General features: G+C 39.1%; 1 protein-coding gene across 2 annotated transcripts in view; it reads right to left on the reverse strand.

The window, feature by feature from the left end:
• LOC137109071 (ephrin type-B receptor 4a-like) overlaps positions 1-17,022 on the reverse strand; it is a 36,578-nt gene extending 19,556 nt beyond the window's left edge. Inside the window, exons 1-2 of one of the 2 annotated variants that reach the window (XM_067494446.1) lie at positions 16,156-17,022; positions 12,944-13,025 (exon numbers count right to left, since the gene is read on the reverse strand). Coding sequence is in view for 1 of the 2 variants with exons in the window: in XM_067494445.1 (XP_067350546.1) it covers positions 16,156-16,234 (79 nt within the window). In the remaining variant the exon portion in view is untranslated. The remainder of the gene's footprint in view (positions 1-12,943; positions 13,026-16,155) is intronic. The other variant, XM_067494445.1, reaches the window with a different exon arrangement.
• Between the last annotated feature and the right edge of the window lie 5,582 nt (positions 17,023-22,604).

Raw genomic sequence — 22,604 nt, forward strand, 5'->3', positions numbered from 1 at the left:
ACAGCAAGAAAGATAAAAACTGACACATTTAAAGCTCATTTACATTCAGAGAAACGCACAAATGAATTTAAAATCACGCAGTGAACATATCTGGAGACCTGAGCTCTGCCAAGTATCAGCTATGGCTTAGACTGGGATTAGGGTGGAAGATGGAATTTCACCAGCCAATTACATCTGCGGGAACATTCCCACTACCCTAAAATTGTCTTTCCTCTCATGTTTGTTTTTATTCCCCCCGTGTCCCCTCTGTTCCCAGCACCACACCATGCCTGTGGTCACAGTAAACCTGCTGGATAGAGTTTGTTTTTGTCCAAACAGAGTAGGGACAAGTAGTGGGGATAACCGTATCAACCAGACTTACACACACACACCCACATATAAACACACATATACAGTATATAAAGATTTGAGCCCTTCTAGTCATGATCTGTGATTACAAGAGAACTGATCTTTTGTAATTGAGGGGAAGGCTGCCAGCTTACAAACAATCTGAGCAGTTCTGCTATGATTCAGTATCCAAGTGATATCCGGGAACAGAAATTTATGTAACTTGAAACACAGTTAAGTTTGAGTAAAATAACTTTTACGCGAGGACATAATTTTTCCCCTTAGATGTCTTAGCAGATTGTCTCTGCTCTCTCTGTCACTGAGGATTCTGTCACAGGGTGGTTTTTAGAGCCTCACATGTTCGCTGCAGTAGGGCCGCAGTGGCTCAGTTGGTAGAGTGGCCGCCTACTGACCATAGGGTCAGAGGTTTACACCCCGTTCTTCCCGACCACATGTCGAAGTGTCTCTGGGCAAAACCTGAACCCCCAATAGTCCATTCCCATCCCCAGACGCGCAGTGCTGTCTGGTATAAATTGGGGTGGGTTGCTTCAGGAAGTGCATCCAGCATAAAAACTGTGCCAACATGCGGACAAATGATCCGCTGTGGCGACCCAGAACTCACAGGATAAGCCTAAAGGACAAAATAAATAAATAAAATGTTCCCCGCAGTAGGGGTCAGGCAGTTTGATTTTGCCAATAAACTGGATTTAATGTGACTCTCCTGTGTGCCATCATCAAGGGGAGCACTTGCATGAAAATGGATTCTGAAGGAAATAGGGGTTTCAGTGTGACTTTATTATTGGGGTTATTAAGATGTTTTGTTGAATTAGGCTCCTAATATAAGGTTCAATAGTAAATTCTGCATCCCATAAGCCTAGTAAAAGTCACTGCATATACAGACAGACAAATACAGCTGTCCCTGCATTTCCACACTTTCTTTAAGGTTTTCCAAGTTTTGCTTTCTACAGGTTTATTTTTCTGCTAAACGTAACGGATTTTGTGTTAAAGCTTCACACTGAAATTTGTACATTAAAAGAGAAGCAATTTCTGATAAGATTCCCTTCCTTTGTTGCTGCCTATTGTAGGTTCAGCCGAAGGATTTTACATTCATAAAAAATGCTCCACTCTGAATTGTGAACAGGGACAAAGTGTTTCTTTTTTTCAACCATTTTAGACCTTTCTATCTCCTTCTTGCTTCAGCCTCTTGCTTGAGATGCACAAGATGTGAACAGTTTGTTGGAGAAAAGACATCAAAAGAGGTCACCTTGGGCTCTGGGACACAGTGATTGGTGTTTTTCACTACTTTGTGGCATTTTAAAACATGACTAATCACTTGCTTACCACAATAAAATGATTCTGCCACCACACTACCATAATTAACATGGGCCAGTGTAATAAAATGTGCCTAACAACAGCCATTCTGAATGACCTTACAGTGTAAACCAGAATACTAGTACTGTACTTAAATAATGGAAACCCCATTGATCATTGTGGCTTTTATGTGTGAGACTGTTCCTGGTTTTAGTGGATGTTTGGCAAAACATTTAACAGAGAATATTATAAAGACATGAAGGTTGTCAGGGACTCCTTGTGTGCTATAAATATATTTTGCACAACACTGTTCAACATTAGGACTTGTAGTATTTTACCAAAATAACTGCAACGCCTACAGTTACTAATCTCTGTGATCCTTTGCAGAAGTGAGAGGCAATCACATTTACCACTTACCAACCCACATCCCAATGAAATACACATGAAGGCACTAAAAATTTCACAGATAAAGCAGAACCTGACTCGCACTTCCTACTGAGAAAAAAATTATAAATCTGCAGCCGTCCACATCCTGTCCATCCTATTCAGGATGGACAGTAAATGTGTGTAAACGTGACTATAAAGGGCCGTAGAATTAATAATTGTGTAGCATTCAGAATCTATTTGTTCTTCAATAGTGTTTCGTGAAGGTGAATCAGTCAACCTTTCTCACTGTTTTAATCAATTATCGTACATTCAAGATTCTGATAAATATGGAATTAATTAATAGGATAATCAACAATGCAACTCAGAATTTCTATAAAAATGAATACACATAAAATGCTGTAGATTGCTTTGATGAATTTATGATTTACATAAATAAATTTCTCATGTCTCAAAAAAGCCCAATTACACAACACATATAAATTATAATACCTATTAATTCACAGCTAAAGAAGATTTAAGAACTTATCATTATGCAAGTACTGCAAATTGTATTTGTGTGCGATGGTGCAAGAGCAAGTGTTTTAAGCAGACAATATCTAATGTTGTCTATAAATATCTGACTCTTTATATCTTTGTTTTTTTCATAATGATTTCACTGATCACTCAATCACACCCACTGCTGCTCACATCTCAGCTCTTGTTAATTTATTGCATTTCCTTACTGAACAACCCACACACACACACACACACACACACACACACACACACACACAGAAACAAACACACAGAATTCATTCTCACCTCAACCCCACTGTCAGTGTCATACAATCAAATTACTTAAATCTTTCTTATTGCATTCCACCTCACTGTCATTTTCTCGTTCCCATTGTCTGTGTGAATGACCTGTCTCATGCGCAGCAGATCAAAGCAATAATATATCACTTATCATCAGTGCTGCATATCCAGCAGGTCTGCCATTACATATGTCACACTGAGAGGTAAATGGTAAATCTCAAATCTCTCTCAATCTGTACGTCTCAGCTGTTACTTACTTTCAGTCTACAAATTTTATTCTGTGCAAATGTCGAATTAAAAAATGAACTAAAAAAACACAAAGAAAAACACAAAGATACTACTCATCCTCTTTCACTTCAAAACTACAGAAGGCTAACAGCTTTATATACACAATCTGAGGCGACAAAGAGGAAGAGTGGAAAGTCTGCAGAGAGCAGTGGGAAAAAAAGGAAAGAGGCAGTTGAGGAGGATAATTGGGTGGTAAAGTTCAGGCCTGTGCTTTCCCCGCATTAAGTCTTCCTTGAGTTCACTTCAGCATAATTTAAAAAACACCTTCTTAATACTCAGGAGACTGCCCCAACTCTGCACACCTGCTTGTGTCATATGGTGTTTTTTTTTTTTTTTTTTTTTTGAAGGAGTGGAAAAGAAACACCTCCTCCTCAGGCATTGTAATCACTGTTTATCGCTGCTCTATCATTAAGGTTTATGAGACAGGATGCGTGAGCGTGACTGTTTGCTATGAGATGGGGACTGTTTCTGTTATGTGCATGCACTGCTTTGCCTTTCACTGAAGCAGATTCAGACTTAAGCCCTGTTAGAGGAAGCCGGCGTTTCCCCTGCATTCTTTTGGTAGTGGCGACCACCCACTGCCACAAAATTGCCCACTGTGCTAGAAAAATTTAGAAACAATGAAACTTCGTCATCTGGCCATATTTAACACCCAAAACAAACAACTGTACAGTAATTACAGTACAATTGTTCACCTTAGGAGACGTCTAAACTGATAGAGGCACCGTCAAAAAAGACTAGGACTGATCATACAGGAATGACTATTATGGAAAATTGTTGTAAAATATATTTGTAATAGGTATTGTTAGCCATTTTTGTGAAGAGCACATTCTGAAGTTGGTAATATGTCAAGATTAACATCGTATAATAGTTTTATTTTCATCATCAAACGGTGTCAGCAGAGGGAAAGGTATTAGGTTTTCTATCTGAAAAGCAGATAACAATGGAGAGTGTCATATGGTTTTCTTTTGAAATGCAAAACCTGACCCTGTACTTTTGACAAAGGGGCACTATACAGCAAATACTACACCCTCATTTTCTATACAGCTGCCTTCAGGTTTTAGATAACTGACCTTAAATTTGAGACCAGAACCCATTTGATCTGAATCCCTTTTTTTTTTCATAGAATGCCACTTTTGAGTTAATTTCTCCACTGTGTGCCCTTTCCCTCCCTATTTTCCACTTTCTCTGTGGCTCTGGAGTGTGATAGGGAAATTATAGGCCTACGAACATTTTCCTTGCTTCAGCTACAATTAGACATCATTTTAATTAAAGAAACAGAGTGCCAATTACCCCTGTACTCCTAGAGAAATGGAGACAGCGGGGAAGAACAGGGATAATGAAACAGGAGAAGAATGGGAAGAGATGTGAGGGAGTTTGGGATTTAGACATGATATATGTGTGAAAAAACAGACAAGCTTATAAGTGTGTTTGCCAATATTATAGTGATGTTTATTAGCCTATTAGATCTAAATGGCTCTTTTTATCTTTTCAAGTGGTTGGCCAGCTGATAACATCTTGGTGTCAATGTATTTCACTACACACCATACAATGGCAGTTTTAACATGTGCACATGGCTAGTATAATATTTTTTGTCTGTAAAATAATCTTTCTCTTCATAATTTAAATTTTATTATTACAAGAAACAAAAACGTAATAAAATGCCTGTGTTTGAGGCTGTCTTCCATGCTCGGTATGAAGTTTGTCTCGGGAAAATGGAGCAACCTCTTGGGTAAGTATTTGCCCTAAGGAGATAAAGTTAGCACATGTTTTAAATCCAACATGCTTACAGAATGTTTGGTGCAGGCAAATTGATACCTACAGGACACATTACATACATACATTAAAAATAAAGGAATAGTATATTATACAACATTTTCAGAAAAACAGTTAGCTACCTCCAACTTATCGTAATTAACAAGTTTTGTTAGCTGTTAGTTGTTACCATCAGACAGACACTAGCTTATGTTGAGGTTTCCCTTGTTTCTACTCAGTGTGTGAAGATAAGTTAACAGCTTCTGGCTGTGCAGTAGCCTCATATTTTTAATAAGAACCTCAAAGTGGTCTTACTCTTCTCAAGAAAGCAACTTTATATTTTAAAAAAAAAGTTCAACTATTATTCAAAGAAATCCCTCAGTTTCAATTTTAACACGACCAGATTTTTCTAGGTAAAGTCAGTATTCACACATGGCTAACTATTTGTAAAATGATGAGAAAAGTCAGTGAAGTGTGTGCTGTTTGCTGGGTTATAGAAAACCTTGCAGAAGATTATCACTGTCATTAGGGGTGACTGTCCTTTAGTTATTATTGACCATATGCTCCTCATTTATTAATCTTTACAAATGCAAATTTTCCATGTCCTTGGCACTCAGATTTTCAAAGTGCACAGAGAATACAAATGAAAAGAAAAAAAGTGATCCAGGCCAAGTATCCAGGCTTGATTTTGTGAGCGTAAGTCAGTGTGTCCACGTGCACAAGGATGTTTAAAAACTTACTATGTGTGTTACAATCATGTTTGTGTTTTTTTAACAGAGTTGTGTCTACTGAGGTTAGACCTCAGCTTCCTGTAGTTCCTGTCCCCTTCCTGTCTCCTGGTCTGGTGGGGACCTGTCGCCAACATGCAACATCATTCACATGCACAGGATTCAAGCGCGACACTGTATAAAGCTATTGGTCTACTGTATGACAAAGGCCTCCTGTGGCACGTGTGGGTGGGCTCAGTATTTGTGATGGAGTAGTGAGATGAAAGGAAGTGGGATGAATAAAAGGTGTTAATGTTTGACACTTTTCTTCTGTCTTGTCAGAGGAGACGCATATGAAAAAGTGTTTTGGTTGGTCTCTGTCTCAGAATGGGATGCAACCCAGTTAAAGAGGTAGCAGGACAGAAATACTGGACAGAAGCCATCACAGAGGATCAACAATGCTGCGAATGAAACTGACTGACCCAAAGCACTGAGGATTAAGTAAAGGTCTATGATATCTGACCTCTGAATGTTTTGGCTTAAGTTTACACAGCCACCAGAGATTCACGAGACAGAATCATTACACTAATCATTTCCAGTTGAAAATGAGTTTTCCCCGTGTAGACAACTCTCAGATTTCATACTAGAGAGCTTGAATGAGAGGTCAGATGACTTCTCTCTTTCAGCTAATAATAAATTCTGCAGAATAATAAAGCTGCCATGAATTCTAGTTGTTGTTCAAAGAGCACATGTTCTGATCTCCGAGCAAATCATCTTTTTAATCTTCTCTCATTCATTCTCATTAATAAATGTGAATAAATCCATGTACCACAGCAGAAGATAGGATTTAACAAAAGCTTCTCCCTGATGTCAGAACACAAAACAAGTGTTTATTACAGGTAAATGCATCTAAGATTCATCGCTATTCCCTTTTAATTAAACAGGGTAAAGTGAAAGGAAAACTGTTATATTTTTCAAATCGAAGAGAATATTTACTAAACTCACAGAGGTATAAAAGTTTTGACCTTAACATAAAATGAAAGGTTTAGGTTAAGAGGATATGAGACTTCGGCCTGTTTTTATGTCTTTTAGTATATCTGCCTACAAGTTTCGACCAGTTTTGACCTGTGGTATCAGCTACTGAACAGCATTTGCCCATCCTGAATCTCAAATTGCTTTTTCACCTCTGACAAACAAAATTCACAAAGCTATAAAGCCAGAAATATTCCCAAGGAGACCACACTGGATGGAGAATGAACATTATCTACAGAAAGGCAGCATCTATGACTGTTTGACAATAGATTAGAGTGTTTTTCTTGGAAGCATTTGCTGTGCACAACAGGAACTGACTGATATTGGCCAGAAGAAGTGAAAGCAATAGATTTTCTTTCTTCTGTCTCCCTTTTCTGGTTAAACTGTTAATCATTGAGAATCCAATTCTAAGTAGACACATTTAAGAATGTCAGACTTTAAACATAATTCCCCACACTGTCCCTTACACAGGATGATTGATGAAACTGCTTTGCTTTACAGCATATTTCAGCTACTTTGGAATATTGATGTGACACTTTGTGCATTTAGCTCCTGCTACTCCCAATTATGGGTGCCATTTTCTCAAGCCTTATTCAAAAATAACCAAACTCTGGCTCAAGGCTTGAAAACATTGTTGCAGGCTACACCAGCTCCCTGGTGGCTTCATACTCTTATGAGAGAAGGAATGAATTACAAAAGGATCATTTTAAAAGGGCTTTGTTTAAACAATCATTATACTCCAGGAGGATATTGGGCACCTTCCAAAATTTCTGCATTGTCACAAGCCTGGCCACATTTAAATGAGGAATGGTGTAAGGTGAAAAGGGTGAAAAGTAGAGGTGAAGGCTGAATTAGAAAGTAGACAAACCAGTGGTGTGTGATCTGTTGGTTTTGAGATAAACCATTATATGTCTCATTTTCAGTGACTAGTAATTGTTTCCATTATCAAACAATCATTTTATTCATAAAATGTTAGAAACTAAAAGAGTGAAAGTTACCTTGATTTCCCTTGGGACAAATGACATCTTCAAATGCATTTTTTTGTCAGACCAATAGAAGCCAAACTTAAAGATATTCGAAGTATGATGTATGCCAAAGGAAAAGATCAAATGTCCCCATGAAAAAAGCTAAAGGAAAATATCTAATAGTTTTCACCTAAAAAGTCACAAAATGGATAAATCCATTCTATTATTAAAATAAATGCTGATGAATCTTCTGTCGGTCAATCAATTGACTAATCATCCCCGCTCATTTCTCACCCATTTGTTAACCAAACTCTTCTCCTGCTCATTTGTCTCTCTTCCCTCATCATCATTCATCATCATTTCTTTACATTCAGTTTTCAGGGCTCTGTATCTGTTAGATGATAAATGGTTTAACTAAACAAAATCAACATAAATGTATGACGATATTAAAGGTTTTCGACCACTATCAAACATTTTCTGTATTTCCTACGTTGTCCTAAATGCTACACGGTATCGCTGCTGTAGAAGCCAGAAAAAAAGGCCCTTCCTTAAAATCTGGGTCACATCATGTATTGATTTCCTCTCTCTCTCTCTCTCTCTCTCTCTCTCTCACGCACACACTGTACTTATAAGTGAATACATACTTATACACTATATATATACACTGTTCTAAACGTGTTCTATAACCTCATGTAAAAACATAAATAATGTCAAAAAGACTTAAAATTGAAGTGCCTCAATAAACTGTGTGTACTGCAGCACTTTGGTCTTTTTAAAGACAATTTCTGTGATGCCGGTCTTCCCAGGCATGCTTTTTGAGCTGTCAAAGGCTACAGTCTGTACAACTGCAGAGCTGAAAAGCAAGTGAGCAAAACAAAACATCAAATCCATACTTGATACTTGGTCAAAAATGTGTTTTACATTGGGAAATGAGTCTGTGGTCATTGATTAATCATCTGGGTGATGTGCTAGTCAACATCAGAGTGAGAAGTCTGGATCCTGTGATCAAAGTGTGCAGAAGGAACGACACATTTCCAAGTGTGACTGCAAACAAACAAATGTCACACATTTTCAGTTTGTTATATAACAGAAAAAAGAGATGGCCATGTATCATCTTGAAAAGGCTTCTCAAACGTAAAGAGAGAAAGCTCTCAAAACTGTATGTGTGTTTTATTTTTACCACAGCACCAACATCAATATGAACCACATTCAGGTCTGAAAACTTTATACAGACACCTGAGAACTATCACACACCATTACACTGTGGTGAACACTGCTCTCTACAAACCAACTAGCCTAAAATTAAGCTATCTCTATTATAGAAACCTTGAAGGCAGCTGATCATCTGTGAAGTGAGCAAGAGCTGAGCTGAGTGATGTGTAATCACTGCAAGAGCGTAGTGAGAAAGTTTTCAAACACTATAATCCTTGAAGAGGATATTCATCCTCTCATCTTCTGCTGTCCACAGGCACGCCTGACGTCGGGGTCAGTCGCTAGACTGGCACCCATGCAGGGTGTCCTGCAGCAGTGAAATCTGGGATGATCTGACTAACCAGTAGGAGTCCACCTCCTCCATGTTTGCTCTTGCAAAAATTAGCCTGTTATCAGCAAGCATGTATGTAACAACATGATTAGAAAAGGCTAAGATAAATTCCAAAAGCCCTTCAGGTACAGGGCTTGAAAAATATATTTACACCACTGTAAACAGTTACAGCAAAAAATCAACTCCAAAAAGAGTGAGAAAAGCATGGAAGTGTCAACTTTAATGAAAAACTATATAATGGGTGAGTTATCTTATTTAAAATCTAGCATCATGAAAAACCAACATCTGCTGCTGTGATGTATCTTACAAACTCGGCTTGAGCCCCAAAAATTTCTACTGCTGTATTTAAAACAGATTTTTTTTTCAAAGCCGTTACTAAAACAAAATCTACAATTCATATTGGTCATAAAACAATTTTGCTAAATAAAATCCTCTCTCTCTTACAGACATACACACAGTCTCACACACACACAGCTTTCAGTGACTAATCTGCTGTGGGAGGTGGACAGCTTGAAGCTAACAGTGCAGACTCCAGCTAAATAAACCATCTAAGGACTGACACATCTAAGTAGGGATACAAGAGAACAGACACTGTGCGAGAATTTTCTCTTTAACTCTGACACATCATACTTTTTTATGCTCGACCAACAACACACACGCTGAGAGATAATTCTCTTCATCAGTCTATGCATTGCTCCTAACAGCCCAGCGAGTGTGTGTTTGTGTGGCACTGACCGACATATCTAGAATAAAGACGGACTCATCCACGAATGTGAAGCCAATTGTTAGAGTACAAAGAGCGTCATTTTGTTTCCCCGGCCAGCCATATTATGTTTTCACCAGGGGGTGAATTTAGTGGTTTACAAACTGTTTGAATTTTGAAACCACTCTTTCTGTCCAATCTCAGAAAAAAGAGATGACTGGATTTAATTACAAAATGACTCTTCCTCAAGGATTCGATAGGGCTGAGCAGAACCAGCAATCAGTTTCCATTCAATCGATAGTGATATGTAAGAAGATATGAGGGAAAGCAAAAAGTTAAACATTATAAGAAACCAAACTGCTAAGAGATGTATAATGCTTCTTTAACTGAAATGGCCCACTCCATTTTAGAGCATGACTCCCTCTTAAAGCTCTAAGCTGTGTGCAAGCTGTAGGTGTGCAGCTGGTGTGCAGGAATGCCTCTGTTATGCCGTGTATAGCAGAGCCCACTTGGTTTAGTTAGGTATATGAAAGAATGCCCTGGGAGACTCACTGAAGCCGCGTGAATGCATGCAGGTGAAAGCAAATATACACGTGTGCCCCAGGTTGATGTTGAATAAAGTAAATTGCATTTTAACCTAAACAAACCATATCAAACACAAGATGTAGGTCAACCTATGACACAGAGAGTAAAATATCCCAGACTTAAAAGGAATCAACGCATGCTTCGAGCAGAAAAGCTTTACATCAAGGTTGTTGTTTAATCAGTTCTTGTACAACCAGCCCCAGACATCTCAGCAGCCTGATGAGGGGGAAAAAGCTTCAACATTTCATTCTATTTTTGAATGTAATGACAAGAACATCACAAGGCATAAGACAACAATGGGATGTAGAAATGCTTCACAAAGGAGTTTTATCAACACAAGGCTCAGTATGCCTCAAATAACAGATGTGATTAGTGTGAAAGATAAATGAGAAAGATGGACCTGAGATAAACAGCTCCTTCTCCATTGTTGTCTCCTAATTAAAGGCCCTTTTAATACCTTTATTATAATCACATATTCAGCCCATCGCTCATATCTCCAATACTATCTGGCCCCAGGTGTGTACCATTAGAGAATGCAAATATGCATACTTTGCTCATTATGCAGTGTGCAGACGTGCACAAACTTGCACCCTCCTTGTCCTCTCTGCACTTGCTTTTTCTATTTCATCGACTCATGCCGGTCTCTCAATCTTTCCTTCACTCACTTCAAAGAGAACCCCCATCCCTCTAAAAGTGCCATTCTCCTTGGTGCTTATGGCTGATAGGCTGTGGCCTCATTCCCTCTCTGCTGCAGCCTGTCCCCATTGTGTCCTACTCTCAGAGAGCAGCGTGTGGGTGGAGGACAGACTGGCTCTCCAAAGTGAATGCCTGACATGGATGTATGGGCTGGGGGTGTATCCTGTCGCGGAGGTAAGCTATCATCCACCTGCAATTCCCGGCTGCCATATGCATCCTTCTCTAAGAGGGAGAGAAGGCAGAGAGAGACATGGACTGAGAGTACTTGTGGCACTCGGATGCCTGTTTAACTCTTGAGGAAGCTAATCATCAGACTGAGGTGCTGAGGATGATGGGCTACAGGCTTTCCGAGAGGGGGAGGTTGCTTTAAATGCAAATCCCTTTCTTATAAAAATCGGTTCCGTTTAAAAGGATTTCTGGGAAACGATCCACATTTCCACGGCAGGGGAGACAGTCAGCAAGAGAAAACAGCATAGCACCAGTCAAACATCAAGGAGACAGAGGACGTGGAAGGAGTAGCAAAATAAAAGGCTACATGTCTGTGAAAGAAGGGATTGGGGCTCAAGTAAGGCCTCTTAGATAAAAACATCCTTTCTGCATTTCAGACAGTGAGTTTTAGTTTAGATTGGGAAGTATTACGCTATTCATCATGCCAATATGCTATAAACGAGTCAGAGGGTGAAAGGATAAACAGAAGACAGACTGTGTACAAAATGTGAGCATGTCCTCCCTGTTGAGAGTTTGAGAGCAGATCTCTGTTCTGCCGTCCATCTAAAAGTGATGTGCTATCAGCAGAAAATATATATATAAGCTGTGAATGTTTTAAGAAGACTGTTATATGTTGTTTAGATGTGTATGAGCAACTGGTGAGTGCTGCAGTACTTGTTTAAAGCAAGACCCAGATGTGCATGGCTAGATGCTGCGAACTAACCATTTACCAATCAACATCACTACACAAAAAGTTCAGTTAGCGTGGCGTGTGAGAAAATTCGTCACCTTTGTCAACGACACATCATCTTTTATAATGGCAATAATGGATTATAGACTTTTTCATTAACAATATGTTTTTAATCATGTAACTCTAATGGAAATGTGAATTTATTAATCTCATTACTCCCACTTTGCCCCTGGTCCATCTACTTGAAGCTGTGTGAGCCCATTGTTCAGAATGGAGGCTGCGTTTTAAGCGCTGAACAAAAGATGTTAATGTCACCCTTTTTGTGTAGGGTTGCTTTGGTTTGGGAGAATAACATGGAACAAACCATTTCTGTTAGTAAAGTCGGCAAGGGGCAGGATGACACTCCATCCATCTTTCCATTAGCAGGAGTTAAAAAGTTCTGTCAATGTTTTTCAGCCCAACAACAAGACAGAGCCACTCTAAACAAATTACACTGGCAGCTGTACTCTCTTGTTGTATACCATGGTGAAAGAAAGGAGGCAACAGCTGCAGCATACTATACTGCAGAAGATAACACTCCCCAGTTTCACTTGCCAGTGAAAAGAAAGATGAATTTACAAAAGTACATGATCCCTTGCCAACAATAAACACTTTTCCTGAAGAGACACTGCAAAGTTTAGCAGGCAATCACACGTCAACTTCACAATGTCACATTTTTTTTCACCGCAGCGGAAGTTACATGAACATATTTAACAAGCGTGTTGTGGTGCATTCCAATGACTGTGGTATTTATGCATTTTTTGTGCAAAAAGTTAGAAATGCTTGAGATTTGTATAAAGGTCAAAACATTGCAAAATTATATTTTCACTTGGCTGAGGTGGAAGTATATCAATAAAAGCGAATGCAATAAAGCGCAATAAGAACAGAAATAGCTAATTTATCATGACTTACATGAAGTATGTGACTTATTTGTCCCTGAAGCTTCTGTTGCACCAAAGCGACAGAAAATTGCAGCAGAGACAAAACATCAGATCTGTGTGGAGAAATGAGGAGACTGTAACCTTCCTCTAATTAATACACGAAACAATCTTAAATGGCACATTTCCATGTTTTTCACGTCATTTTTGTTCATTTGTGATTTGGCCAGAGTTTTTCTTAATTACATCATCTCATTACGCCCTCTTCTTTGGCTATGATTTATAGAACCCTACGTAAGAATTACCACCACCTGTTGTTTATTATAATAAACCAACTCCCAATAATTAACAGTATGCAGATTTTCTGAAAGTGTAGTTAAATAATGCACTAAATTCCGATTGTAAACATTTTACAGCTTATGTGATTGATCACACAAGTAAGTTGTGCTAGCTATCAAAACACTTTCAATCCACTCAAATTAGACACAACAGGAAAGAAATTAGTTTTGAGTGTGTCAACGAGATGTGAAATGTCTAAATCCCTTCTAACAACAGCGTTCATGTCAATAAAGCTGTGATCTGACCTCAAGTGCTAGAAGAGGCTGCAGTGCTTGTGTCACCGGGTGTTGTTAAAAGAGAAAAACTGTGTTTGCACGGATCAGGAGAGGCAGGCAGAAAAACACAATGGTGATATTTTATGGGCTAAGCCTGTGTGTGGGAGTATGGGGAACCTTAATCGCTCACATTCATAAAATGAAATATGTTTTAAAATAGTTCTAGGACAACATTAGTGAGAATTATTAATTTTGGATAAAAAGCTTCTACTTTTTTAGTTGAAGGCCTTGGTTACACTTTCTGTACCGGGTATAATTCTTTATATGCAAGGCACGGTAGACTGTTTGTTTTTTTGTGTGTGTTGTGTGTGAGTCAGCGTGTGCACATCCTCTTCGCTAATTTCCACCCAAAGCTTGTTATTAATTTCCACCCAAAGTAATTATCTGATCAAGAGGTCTGTATTTTAATCTTCATGGCAGACAGAAAGCAGAAAGATGCATGTGCTGAAGGAGAGAGTAATATGTAAGCAAGTCATTTATCCTTTAGTTGGCAAAGGAGGAAAGATCTGGCAGCTGTGAGCATCATCAGTTCATTACAGAATTCCCTACTAGGCCGAGAACAAGGAGGAGGATGATCCAGAGTGTATTGACAGAGGAGTGGGCCATTACCCAAGACACGGAAACCAGACATCTTATTCATACTTGGTGAGACACAGATGTTCTGGAGTCCGTCGACTAGGCGCTACGACCCCAAAGATACATTTGTGTCCTCCATATAATGCCTATGCTGCACCTGCTTGGAACCAGCACCTTGTAAACATCAGCAAGGAGATGACCGAGCCAGGTTGACTTAGACAATTCTAAGGGATTTTCTAGGTGACATATTTAACAATACTGCCAAGAAAAACCTAGTGGTGATTGCCTCCCACACAGATCTGAGGTTAAGTATGGCTTATGTGCCAGAGAAAAAGAAGTCTGGCTGTGCAGCAGCGGGGAAACCTGCAGCCACAGCTGCAGGAGAAGCTACACCTCCACAAATGGCCAGTTTTTGGCTTCCAGAGGACTCTGACCAAAATGAAGTGTCTGGGAAAATCCCAAACTCCTCTGCTAAAATGCAATGTCAACATCATCCTTCCCGCAAGACTCCCAGAAGCTGCAGCAATTTAACACCTCCTTTGAATTGTGTTGCTGCACAAGTGGCAAATCAGTGATTAAAAAACATATTCATGTGTTTGTATAGTAGAAGCCCCATTGTAAGTCCCTGAAAGGGCAGCGGATACATAACGTCCAGCCCTAAACCAGAAGCATGTTGACTAATTCGTGTTCCTGCCACAGAGAATATGAAATCATGCATGTTCATGATATTCCTGTTTACAACAGCTATTGATTGCAGTAGGAAAACCAGTGGGGAAAGTCTCATTGTTAAGCTCCCTATTGTTTTCATGCCAATTTTCTAACTTGCAAAACAGCTAAACACAGAAGTGCATCTTGGGAATCAGCCAGATAAACAGTCTGCCGCATCAATGTCTTATTGAGTGTCAAAGTGCACAGTACTGTGTAGATGTCCATTTCACTATGGATGTTAACTACTAAGGAAAATGACATAGTAAAACATGCTTATTACACCACAATGAAGCAGCTAGAAACATAACCAACCAGAAGAAGCTTGATGGAGAATGAATGCAAATAGCCATGAAGTTCGACAGCTCCTAAAGAGGCGTGATCATTTGATAAACCCAAGCTTATATTCCCAAAGAAAATTTTTTGTCAAAGGTTTTACAGAGCACTGTCTCAGCCACATTTTTTACAAAAAGGAAAGTTTCAGCAACTTCAGTCGCTGATGAAGTAGATGAAACTTTTCTATTAATGTCTCAAAAGGTCAGAGACATGCTAAGAGATTTAAAATAAAAAGTGCCCACATTTGTCAGCGTGGCTCATTCCCCCACCCATGCATTAAGCTAATTATCCTAACTAGGCCTGTTGTTATGCCAATGATGCAGACCTACACTCACCTATAAAAGCATACAATTTGAAAGAGTTATTTCCTTTCAACATTTTGAAATATACAGTAATTTGTTTGTCAATCTAGGTTTTAGTTCATCCAGACCAATTTGCCCGTTGTGTCAAATCTTTTGACAAAAAGTAATATGAATTATGATTCATATGATATATTTGAAACAAAGTGTTTGGTGTTTTTCCTCAGGCTAATAGCTCCTAAAAGCCCCTATTGATTTTAGGGTAAGCTGGTTAAGGGTCCCCCAGGAAGCAGCCTGGGAATGTTTTGATGACTTGAAAGTGAAAACTAATACTGGCTGGCTCTTAGAAATGGCCTTCCCGAAGATATTACAAGGGTGAAACCAATATGTTTTGTTATTTCTTTGGCGACACTGTGAAAACTCATTTAAAATAAATTAAATAATCCACTGCCTGAAGAAGAAGAAAGCAACACACATTTTGTGAACATTTCCACACAGACATTCTTATTGGTATTAATGCTGTGATTGTACCACACAATGCTTCTCATCAGTGGGGTTGCAGTCATATCCTGTTCTTGTGCGATGTTTGCATAGCATGCTTTTATTTTCTTCTCCACTTCATCATTGGGAAGGAACAGGGTGTAATAATAAGTGGACAGCCGTGTAGCCACATGAAACAAGTCTGACAGCATTTAAAGAACAAAAATCAGACTTACCTTCCTCTGCAGAAGCCAGAAGAACCCGGTGCAGGCAGATGTGCCCCAGCAGGACAATGCTCCAGTAGGTCAGCTCCATAATGGTGTTATTAAATAGTAATTTTTACAGTGACCTTCAGTTAAAATAAGCTCACACTCTGCTTAAACACTGAAGCAGAAAAAGAATCACTTAAGCTGTGTGCGGGTGTCACTCGATTGTAAATATGAAGCAAAGTCAGGAGCAGCTCCTTGAACAAGCAAGTGTTGTTGCTACAGGCTGGAAACTTCTCCGCACTGTCCAACTTTGCGTTGTGGTGAAAGTCTGGGCCGAAAACAACAGCCAGAAACCAAGAACGGCGCTGCAGCTCCTCTGCCACCTCAGTCCTGTCAGCACAGGGGGTGCATGGCTGAAACTTGTTGTATGCTCGGCTTTCGGGAGCTCTTTGTGCTCCAGGTTTCCCACCTCAGCTCGGTGATAGCAGCAGGCTGAATCCGCAACCAGGGCATCTCACTCTAAATGTGTTAGTTGCAGTGATAATCCTCGTTATCAGCTGGTTCCTACCGTCCTCCACATCTTCTAGTCATGTTCAGCATGCGACCCTGATCCCCCTTTTTACCCTCGACGCACCAGACTGTTTGACTGCGGGGGAAAAACACACGAAAGGTGGTGTGGGTACTGCGCGACAGGTCTAGTCTGGCCTGGTTTTAAGTGAAAATTGGACTAAAACTTAGAGAAATGTCTAGTTTGTTCTGTGGGTAAGGGCGCGCACTGGACGCGCAACGGCTAATAAAAGTTGTGTGGTAAAGTCGCTCGCAGGGCTGACTCAGCGAGCTGGTCACCAAGCACTTCATAACCGCATCAGACCCGGAGACGAATGGCACCGACAAGCTCCGCCCACCCTCGTTTCCATAACAGCGGAGTCAAGAACACGCGATAGGATGCGGGAATTCCGAGAGCTCCTTAAAATTAAAACCCAAATCGTGTTTGGAAAGTGGCTAATAAAATGTTGACGAATGTGAAAAATTGTTCTGTTTTCTCAAAGGACTGATAAGTACATTATGGCACCACATGAATAGACAACACACCTGAGCTCTTGAAGGAATGATGTTGTGTTCATGTACAACTGTTATGTTGTGTTCAAGTACAACTTGCTAGAAAGTGGCACAAAATTCATAATGAGGCTAAAATGTCTCTTCTTCACGCAACATACTCAAAATCATCAGAAAGACACAGAAAACTACAAGAGCAAATCCCTCCTCTAATGCTCCTCCCGTGGTTACCCATTTTTCTTAGTTCACTGTTTTTGGGACAAACTTTGAAACAAAGGGTCTGAGGACAGATAATTAATTTGATTTGACCAATGAGTGATGTCGCAAGTGCAATACCTGTTATGCAGATATACCCATGCATGTTTGTCATATTCTTCAGACTTTCAACAATAACACAAATGGATATTTTTGTCTTTGTCTCTAATCATGGAACGTGCATCGGGCCCAAATAGCCCAAAGAAAGACATGCTTTTATTTTGGCAAACAAATCTCCCAACTTCCTGTGTAATTTATTCGGCATAATTTGTGACTCTTGATTTGAAAATCACAATTAAGTGAGTCCTCTTTACAAGTACTGGCATGCTGTTTCAGTAATAGTTAGAAAACTCGAGGTAAATGTTGAGGTTAGTGTCTCAGGGCTGGCCCAATGCTCATTAAGAACAGGTTTTTATAAATATTTCAGATAGTCTGGTACATTATTTTACAACTTATTATTTAGGCCAAATCAGAGCCACAGAAAAGCATTACTGGAGGATACAGGCCATAGAGAGGAGGGCAGAGCTTCTGACAACATGCACAGACTAGGATAAAGAAACTAGGATAAAAAAGAGCAATAGCCTTTATCACTTGACTAATAATGAAATACTCCCATATCACACTTGGCATTTGTTTTTGTTCTTTTCACATTTTGTAAGAAATATAGATTTTGCATAATAAATTTTCTTAGCATTAAAAAGCATTTGTGTCACCATTGTGAAAGTTGAATATATTATGTTATCTCACTCTGAAATGTGCCTGCTTTTCTGCAGCTAGCCATTCTAAATGCATCATACATTGATGAGAGACGTAACATTGCCAATTCATTACACCAATGTTGCAGCACAGCCTATTTTCTTATTTAATTAATGGATGTTTTCCTCAAGGGGATGTGAGTGGAATCACTTTTTGAAGAAGATCTGAAAAAGACGGCAGCATAAATAAGATAAAATGCAAATTTTAAGTCTAAATGACAAAATGTAAATAGGAGATTAGCAATTCAGTTAGCTCACTAACAAGGCCAGGCCCGTGTTTAATGTTGGCAAGGGAAAACCACTGTTTCTTCCTCTCTGGGTTCAACTTGTGTTATTAAGTTTTTTATTTTTTTATTTTTTGAACGACTGCAATGCAGAATAATTGGGTAAAACACCTCATCACATTCAATTCCTCTATCCGATTGGCGTTGTCACTGCTAACACATGGTGCAATGTTTTATCTTCCAAAAATTTACACTCCCTACTAATAAACAAATCCCGGAAGAGAGAATATGAAAATGCACAAATATAAGACTTTGGTGAGATCTCTATGGCAAAAGAGAATTAGTCTTAATCCCATTCTGCTGCTTTCCTCCAATTCAAAATGTCTTTATCAAAGTTCATTATATGAACATTGTCTTGCAGTGAAATCAAATGGAAATTGTATAATTAGGATTTATACTTTAATTTTGTTAACAAAATGCCTGAATTATTTAGGGTTTTTTAATAATTATAATAAGTAAAGTCAGTCAGCGAAAAACCCTCATCCCTACTCTGTAGCAGTGCCATTAGTGTAGCCTTTCTGTTAAAAAAGTTGTTTTTCTGTTCTGTTTGTTTGTTCACATGTTAGTAGGTTATACACTGTAAGTGGCTAGATACTCAAAACAGCAGGACAATTCTTAGGGGCTTTCAACTCACCAAAGCTGTCACATTTCCTGCTTGCAGTACAAGACATTCTTCTTCATAAGATTTAATCTGGATCTCAGTTCAAGCACTGACAAGCTGCAGTGAGAATTTCAACAAGAAATAATTTGGAAACAAATGAGACTAAGAAATGTCCTTTGGAGGCTCCATTTTCCTGCTTCACTTTTTAATTCATTAAATCTTTTGAGTCCAAGACAGAAACTGTTTGTTCACACTGTTTCTTTTTGCAGCGGGCATTGTTATCAGACATTTGAATGTCAATTTAGTTAACAAACCGAAAAGAAGACACACCTTAAATTGCTTTAGGAAGGCCTCTCTCGTCCTGCCAGAGGAAGAAGACATAAAAGGAGAAGAAAGACTACCTTTGTCCATCTGTTCTTTACATATTGCATCAAACGGTGGCTCCTTAAATGTAGAAACACAATGAAAAGTTAACTGACTTTTCCATAATGGACCCATAGCATACAGCAAGTTCTAACCACACAACCCCAAGGAGGTTGGACACAAAGTGGCAAAAAAGAAATAAACGTTAGCATAGTCTTCTTGCAGCTGCTTGCAGAACAAAGCAAATGCTGTTTTTTGGACTGATTAAAGAATCATTGGATAGGCATTTTCATTCCCGCTTCTGTTCTGTCAGATTTTCACAGCGACTGAGCAGGAGCACTGCCTCCACTGTCCTCCAAATTCACATTATGTTTGAATTATCTCTTGTATTCATTTGTTCATATAAGTATATTTGGTCGCATATTTTGAGTATTATTTCAGCATGCACGTTCGTGCTTTATCTAAGAGATTTAAACATTTGTGCACCTTCCTACTCCTGCCACCAGCCACATTTGAGATTATATGTCTTCTTTGTTACTACAAACTAAAAGTGTGCTTTGGCCCAGGTGACATATTAAACCTTTGGGTTAAGCTCTGCCTTTGTAGCTTATAAAACAATACTAGAAAGTTGTATTTTAATATTGTAAAACCTGTCAAACCATTGTCATTTCAAGGTTGACAAATATTACCTGTACAAACATTTAAACAGTTTTCAACAGGAACCAGTATGCTAAAACACTTCTTATACATTTTTTTTAATTTTCAGAACATTTTATTACACAAATATCTTCTCTGGCAGGGTTAGCCACTGTCTGGTGTTTTAAGAGTCAGAAAAGGGTATAAGAACCCATTAGGTTTCAAATTCAAAATCTGACTGAAAGCTCTGGCACAAAACCACAGGAGTCAGTATTATCTTGGTCTATTATCTTGGCAGCTCTTTGAAAACTAACATAAAGCAGCATCTTACCAGCAAAAGCTGCACCACGCCCTGTCACGCACCAATTTATGCATCAGTGAATCATCTGATTTTCATGCAGTCGGTGTGATATGTGGATGCAAAGAGCAGTGAAGCAGCCACACTGACATCATCTGGACTTACCAACACAGACAAGATATAAACAACAGAGTAGAACTCAAGTTGCCCTACGCAAACAGTTTAATGGGTGCCAGCTGGGACCTCAAGGGTGGAGAAGCAAGAAGAGTGGATGGAGAATCAGCAAGTGGAAGACGCAGCAGGCTAAAATGCATAATAAAATATGAACATGGAAAGGATCTTTGTTTGATCCTCTATTCCAGGATGTAGCTGTCATGTTGTAATGAAGGTAACAAATGGTGCTGGCAACCTTCTGTGTGTAGCCAGAGTTTGGTAGACTGATTGAAATGTCTTTTTAAAATCTATGACTAACAATAGTGTATCAGTCACAGTTTCTTAAACTCCTAGACAAAACATGCCTGTTGTGTTATCATCCTTGATCCAGTGGGATTTAGTTGACTAAAGAATTAATTCTGGGCAGGGAAGCACAGGCACACCCACTTGATAGCTCATGGAATGGGCAGGTATAAAGAAGTTTTGGAAATGTGATTAAATAAAATTTGTGTGGATTTACATTATTAACTGGATTTTCCCTTCAACCAACACTTACATGTACAGAGGAACTCAGTGCTTAATGTTAGATTAAGATCTGAGGTAGATATTGGCATAGGTGTAAAGAACCATGTGTGGCTGTGTCTTGGAACACCTTATGTATACTGGTAATATTGGCATTGAGTTGTGTGATGAATTTGGGTTGTGCTGATATGCTTCACTGGTTTCCCATGCAGTAGCAGTTCTGGTGTTGCTCTGAGACAATTGTAGGTTGAGTATTCTTTCCAAAACTCACAAGACACACGTCATCTTTTCTTTTATCCAGATCCAGCCATGACATGGCAGCACTGAACCCCAGCAGCAGGGATAAAGAGGTATTACTCCATTGTTAGCCTGTTGTGAAAAAGGCTGAGAATAACTGCTGGTGATACAGGAGCAGTTTGCAATGTGTAATGACTATCATATTAATCCCATTGAGAGTTCTGAGGTTGAACTGAGGTTAGCTTCCTCAGTTCTCTGAGTTGGGAGTCATTTCTCATTCAGGTTTATTTTAAAATTGATTGGCAGTAAAACTGGATGCTTGCAATGGATTGTGTGTACATCTGTGACTTTCAAGATTTTCAAAACATAAATCTCTTTAATGATTAAAGACAGAGTTTATTCAGTGAGTCATTTACTTAATAGTGTCGATTTTAAGTTCTAATTCTGACAAAACAATATTACTTTGGCATATTTTTCCATATTCCATCTGTCAGGCATCTGTCTTGTTTAAGGAACCAACTGTGCACTAGATGCATTACATACCCTGGTATATGGTGCAGACACCTGTTAGTGGCTGACAGGAGGATAACAAAATCATGTGGATGGAAGTAACGTGATGGCTGTAAGGTCCACTTTGCAGATCTAAATCCTGCTTATGACCTTTGATAGATGTCCTCCTGTTTCTCTGTGTGATCATTTATAGCACTTTCAGCTGGCATAACACAGCAGAGACCAAGCTGTGTTCAACCAGGCGCTAATAAGCCTCCACATGAGAGTAAGCATGATAAGAGGTGGAGAAAACTGATTATAATTATTTAAATATTACTCATTTACCACTCAACTTATGTATATTGCATTTCAAGACTTGTGGGTTTCAAATAAAATTACCTTTGAGAACGCCATAATCAAACAGGATTAGAAAATGGCACAAAATTATGAATGCCAGTGTTCTGGGTATCAACCAAGTCAAGTGTTATGTTTTTGAATGTAGGATTAACCATTTGTTTCCATTAGAATCACAGATTGTGTCTTTGTACAGATGATACAAATATGCTATAAGCCAAAGGAAAGCACTTGGATATATGATTATGGCAGCCAGCCACAATGTCTGCATGTTCACACACACAATAGCATAACATGCGAGTGAACAGCTCCTCATTGTGTGCTTTCCTAAAGAGAAAATGGTTCCCCTGATGAGAGACAGGGAGGTGGGGGAGTGACTAGCAAATATGAGCCAGTAAGTATGTGCAAATGCATCTGAGAGGAGTTTGTATAAGCAGCTGAAAATGGAGAATCAGTGCCCTCCCCTGGTCGCA

The sequence above is a fragment of the Channa argus genome, chromosome 24 (assembly GCF_033026475.1).
Source record: "Channa argus isolate prfri chromosome 24, Channa argus male v1.0, whole genome shotgun sequence".
Taxonomy (NCBI): Eukaryota; Metazoa; Chordata; class Actinopteri; order Anabantiformes; family Channidae; genus Channa; species Channa argus.